Genomic DNA, 5,910 nt, shown 5'->3' with positions numbered 1-5,910 from the left:
ACTGACTGGTGSCGGAATGGTGCGGGTGTGGCAGAGTGGCGAATGCTGATGACATCAATCTGTACTACTGGATTGGACATCACGTGACATCGTACGCCACACAGGTGCCATTGCTATGCATTGAGTTTTAACTCAGGAACATCCATGAATGGTGGTAAAAAGGAGATGCAGCAGACAGTCATGCAAAGGATATCAAAAAGGGATGCAATATTTTGCCATAAATTGTCAACACTACAATAACAAGATCACGGTTATTACATTTTACAGATCATTAAAATATATTTTATTTTAAAAAAATAAGCGAAGATGCGGAAAGGAGGTCAGTTATCGTTATGCTAGATTTTGACAACCTTATGTCAAGCAAACCCACGAAAAGACAAATTTGCTGTTCCACCAAATTATTTTTTATTGTTGTTATATTAGGATAACATTGTGAGAGGTTGTAAATATGATGGAACAGTAAAATTACCGTTACTACTACTAGGCTGAATTGTGGATCTATCTAATACAGTGGTATCCAAAGTCAGTCCTTGAGGGTCGTTGTCCTGCATGTTTTAGGAGCTGCTCTGGTTCAACACAGCTGAACCTAAGGAGTGTTTAATTAGTTCTGCAGACCTTGATGGCATACTGGATTCAGATCTTTCATGTCCTTATGGCCACGCCCCTGATTAGTCCCCTTTAAAGTTACAACTTGATTGTTTAAGTGTGAAGTACTAATAATATTTATGAGCTTTGAGTATTGTTACAGTATTGATACAGTATTGTAATGTATTGTTTTAGGTAAAGCTTATTAGATCTGGCCTTGTCATGCCTTTGCTGAGTCTAAAAAGCAAACAGATACATCACCATAAACAGTTTGGTTCAAATACCAACCCTCCCTTTGAAACTTCCTGTATGGTCATGCTTAACAGCGTCATCAGTTTTTCATTTCAGCTAATCATGTCAGTATGTAAGTGTTAGTTTTTATACACCGGAAGACGTCCCCAGAAACACAAACAGTTTTGTTAAAAAAAATATTTCGTATAGAAGTAAACAACAAAATCACATTGACAGATAAAAGCTACCCTATTATGTAACCATCAGTATTTCAGTCCATCTGACATCTTCGGTTCATGGTCACGTTTAAGTGTAGAAATGAAACAACAGCGCCTCCTTTCTCATTCGATGGTCGCAGAGAACTGTAARACCGGAACCTTTGTTAAACAAGTGTTCCTCATCGGAAATGTTATGATGTAGCACGGTGGAAAACAACAAAAAAAACATCACAACACAACAAGGCAGGCGACTTTTCATCAACATGGCAGAGGTACGCTAAGTAATTTAGACTTGATTTATTTTTATTTGAGCCAGTCTTTGGTCTGTGAACCTGTTAAACATTACGCTATGAATTGTTGAGTTTAGTTTTTTTCTCTTCGCGTGTTTTTCACCAGAAACTGAGCGGCGCTGCTTGGCTTGGATGCTAGCTCGATTAGCAGTGTTGTCGATAATCAGACGCTACATTTCAAAGCGACTCCTACAGATTATAGTTTTAAACAAGTTTTGTAACGTGGACACAGAACCAGGGAGCTGTGCGAACAAGAGCAGGACGAAGTGACAGGTTTCTGTGCGAAAGTAATAAATGTTAACTTCAGGGAGCAGCTCCTGCTAACTGACATACGACTGGTGATCAAAAGAAATGGACGGTATTGTAAATCTGTCAGACATTATTGTTAGTTTTCTGTTCTATCTGTGAAAGTGGAAATATTAATCAGTTGTCATGTAATTGAAAAATAATTAAAAAGTCAAAATCACAATAAATTTTAATATAACTTACAGAAAGCGATCRATGGCTGTACATCTACAGCTGATCAACTTTTGAACTGACCCCTAATCAAGATGGCCACCAGCTGCCTGACCTTAGCCACTATGATGGTCCTGTTAACTTTGTAAATAATGAGCTAAAATTGCATCTTAAGTAAAGAACATGATGTGGAAATATTGAAGCAACATTTCAARACATGATCAGGAAGTTAAAGCTTAAACACAGATGAGTCTTCWAATGAACAAAGACCCTCAGCAGACTGACAGATTAGTGGCTTCAGAAACAATTAAGTGCTGGATTTGGAGGAGCCATCATGAAGTGCTGACCTCTGTCCTATAGAAAATTTGTTGGCAGATCTGAGATGTAAGTGTGAGCAGCACAGCCTACATTCCTGACTCCAGGTTGTCCTGTTCCACCAGCTCTCTCTGGAGGATCGAGACAAAGTTCCAGCAAACTACTGTGAGAAGCTTTTATTATAGACGGAACCATGAAATGTTTGACCCAAGTCAGACAGTTTAAATATAAAGATAAATACTAAGAAAGTGGATGGAAACTTGTGACTTTGAAAAAAAAGCAATGAAATACAAATAATTTTGGGAATCCTAACTTCACTAAAATAGGAAAAGATTAGTCCAACGTTAATGTCAGATTAAATGRTTCCCTTATTGTACATAGAGTGTATGTAAACATCTGGTTTCAACTTTGTTCAGAAGGCAGTGTAGACTTCTGAGGTCAATGTTTTTATTTACTGAATATTTAAACTGACCTGTCTGAGGATCTGGGGCCTCATGTATAAAGGACTGCGCAGCTTTCACACTAAAAGTTGACGTATGGAAAAATTTAGAAAAGTGCGCTGCACCAAAATATTCAGATGTATAAAACTCTGCGTACACATGTTCCTGCACTCCTTTCCTTTAAACATCCAATGAAAGTGGAACTGAGCACACGTGAGACACCTCCCCTGACACACCTCCATTTAAATATGTAAAATAGATGTAAATGTGTCCAGTCTGTGAGATTCTCCTCCGATTGTCTCTCTGTGGGATCAGAAATGATTTTTAGATGCAGGAAAATTATACATTAAATGGAGAATGAGTGAGAAAACTGTCTAAATAAGKAGTGGGGTGACATTGTTTTATGTGGCGCATTCGCACAGGATAACCAAAGCCTGAGATTTTCCTGAAATTTACAGACATCTCCTGAATGTGATATTGAAGTCTGGTTAGTTGTCTGTTTAGTTGAACACGGTGTTGAACGGATGTTAAAAAACTAAACTAAACTAAACTAAAAACAAACAAAAAAACATCCCGTTATCCACTTTTTCCTCTCTCCTTTCCTCCTGCGTTACAGCAGGCGCTGTCATCTCCACGGACAGACCCCCACCCCTACGCGTGGGTACGAGTGGTAGCTTGTGGATTTTTAGCAAAAAACATAATTTTTGAGGCTCATTAGACAGGTAAACGTCCAAAGGGGTTGACACATATGAACATCTTCCTAGCAGGTGGGGGTGCGCACGCCTGGCACAAGTATCTACCCAAAGCACAGCTGCTGAGCTACGGCCACAACTCAACTCAGCATCAGCCAGAAGGCTACAAACAGAAAAATAATTATTCTTACCGTACAGTGAGCCACCATTTGCATCCGATTTTGCTCCCTCTCTTCAGCCTTTTTTTTTTATTTTATTTTTTTATGACACACGTAATGTGTCGGGTTTTTCCGGCCCGGGACCCAAAAGTTTCCAACTATGTGACAAAAAATAAAAACAGTTTACAGACTGGACTGAGGTTATTTGATCATTTTTAGACTGATCTATTTTCTTGTCTGAAGTTAAATGATTTTCGGTTCCAGGGTTCAGTTTCATGATCGTTTGAGTTTAAACAATAAAAACTCAAACTAAAATAAAAACCTGACACCGTGTTCAGACGCTCCTTACATCCAGAAAACACAACAAAGTCATATTTCTGTGGATTCAGGTCAGATTTGTGACTTTGTGAGTTAAAACTGTCGACTGAAAAACTTTGCGTGGCTGCCGCACATTCTCACAGCAGGTGAAAAGTGTGCGTAAATATACGCACACTTTCATACAACGTTGGTTTTAATACATAACAACGTGGGAGTAGAACCTGGCGCACGTAACTTTTTTATGCTTACGCACCGTTTATACATGAGGCCCCTGTTCCCTGTAGGCTCAAAGGTTTTTTTTGACAAATGTGGCTCATTTTCAGTAGGCAGTAAAAATGTGATATTATCATTTGGACATACTGTATTTAACAGGCCTGGATTTTTTAATTTTGAGTACTATTTCAGAAAACTGAGTAAGTTAAATGAATTAAGGGAAACAGTTTTTGTTTCGGAGATGTGAAACTAGAGTTACAAACCTGTTAACTGTCAGATTTACTTAAACACAAATGTCCATCATGAGTTATTCATTTGTAATTAACTTGACTAATATTAAAGTAGAACAGCTTTATAATGTCTTTTGTCTTTAGAGGGTTTCCTCCTAAACTGGATGTTCTCCTAGGTTTTTAGGTGGAACAAGATCACATTTCATTTTAGAAAGCTCCCAGAAACYGTCTTGTGACAGTCTGACTAACCATGATCAGTGATGAAATGGTCGACATCAGGATTACCCAGTATTATTCCAGTCATTGAACACATCACAGTCAAACATCTGCCTCATGCAGAGACGCTCTGCTCGTTAGGAAACTTTTACTGCACAGAGAAAACGTCGACTGTAGGATGACGCAAATGAAATCAGAGGAAGAATAAAAGCTGGAGTGGCTGCTGGAAGGAAACTGCCCGCCCCCCATCTCCCTAAGAAACACGACATCTACTGTTCATGTGCTGATGGTCTGTTGGAGCTGAAGTTCAGGAGTCAGATTGAATTATTACCGTTCTGTTTTATTTTTTTTTTAATTTTGTTGTTTTCAACCTGTGTCTGTTGTGAAACATGGTGGATCAGGATTTTAGCAGGTCTTTGACTTGATACAAACTCTTCCATTTAATCAACAAAAGGCCTTCAGATCAGACTGAATCTTCACTCCATGATTCTCACTTTATCTTGTTTATTATTTATTGTGTCCTGTCCGGCAGTGTGAAACTCAGAATTAATGAGTGTCAAATTATTTCTAATGTGTGGATTTGTCAGGGGACCTGGACTTCATCCTTAGATGATTGAGATTATGTGCCTGTGTCAGTAAATAACACAAGGTGTGTGTATATGTACGCAGGTGGACACATACAGTACTAGTACAGTGGTGGTTTTTATTTCTCCAGGCTTTGGTAGAAAAGGAAAGAGTAAAATTGAGGGAGGGATCTGTCTTTTGGGCGGGGGGCGTAAAATCTGAACTTTAGGATGAGAGGGTTATTATATACACTATATACATATAAAGGTCTTTAGATACATGTTAGCTGCAGTGGTTAATAGTGTAGTGACTCGTCATCATTAGATATAGAAGTGTAATGAGTTTGTGTGTAGTAAAATGACAGAGCTCCTCTATAACTTTGTCTCTGAAGTGTAGAGAGTTCCTTGGTCTTCATGATGTCTCCTGCTTGGTGGTGGACCTCACTACTTGAAGGTGTTAAACTGGTGTTAACTCTGGTAGCTGTCAGAACAGACTTGTACTGRGATTATTTGACACTTATGTCTCTAGATTTTTGTGGCTTCTGAAGGTTTTAGTTGTGACTAAAAGCGAAGAGGCTGWATACATGCGCACTCACAACTTTTTAAATTTATACTTTTTATAGGGATGCAGGACATGTCAGCACCAGTATCGGCCATCATTGGTCATTTTTTTTAGAATATCTGTATCGGTGTGATAAGTAAAACTAGGCTGATATTGATGTCCCACCTTTTAGCTTTGTGATTGTGTTTCTGGAGGGGAGATGGTTAGTTGAATGGTCTGTTTGATCATGATAGTGTTAGTGACGCTGCACAGCCAGGAATAACTGAAGTAGAGACATGTCAACAGTCTGGTCATTTTTTATGGTATCAAAAAAGACACAAGTGTATTGTGCGTATATGTTTAGAGATAATGGGCCTCATGCAAGAACATGTTCGTATTCTTCTCCTAAATTTCTCTTACTTTTGTTCGTACAAAGGGTTCGTA

General features: G+C 38.6%; 1 protein-coding gene across 3 annotated transcripts in view; it reads left to right on the top strand.

Annotated features, from left to right (window-relative positions):
- Positions 1-5,910, top strand: part of LOC106531581 (golgin subfamily A member 7) — a 25,481-nt gene continuing 19,571 nt past the window's right edge. The window contains exon 1 of one of the 3 annotated variants that reach the window (XM_014027485.1): positions 1-104. Coding sequence is in view for 2 of the 3 variants with exons in the window: in XM_014027484.1 (XP_013882938.1) it covers positions 1,298-1,306 (9 nt within the window). In the remaining variant the exon portion in view is untranslated. Of the gene's footprint in view, positions 105-1,221; positions 1,307-5,910 lie in introns of those variants that run through there. The other 2 variants (XM_014027484.1, XM_014027483.1) reach the window with 2 other exon arrangements.

Source organism: Austrofundulus limnaeus, unplaced genomic scaffold, assembly GCF_001266775.1.
Source record: "Austrofundulus limnaeus strain Quisiro unplaced genomic scaffold, Austrofundulus_limnaeus-1.0 Scaffold652, whole genome shotgun sequence".
Taxonomy (NCBI): domain Eukaryota; kingdom Metazoa; phylum Chordata; class Actinopteri; order Cyprinodontiformes; family Rivulidae; genus Austrofundulus; species Austrofundulus limnaeus.
The sequence above is the reverse complement of the archived record's forward strand: the minus strand, read 5'-3'. Positions and strand labels throughout refer to the sequence as shown.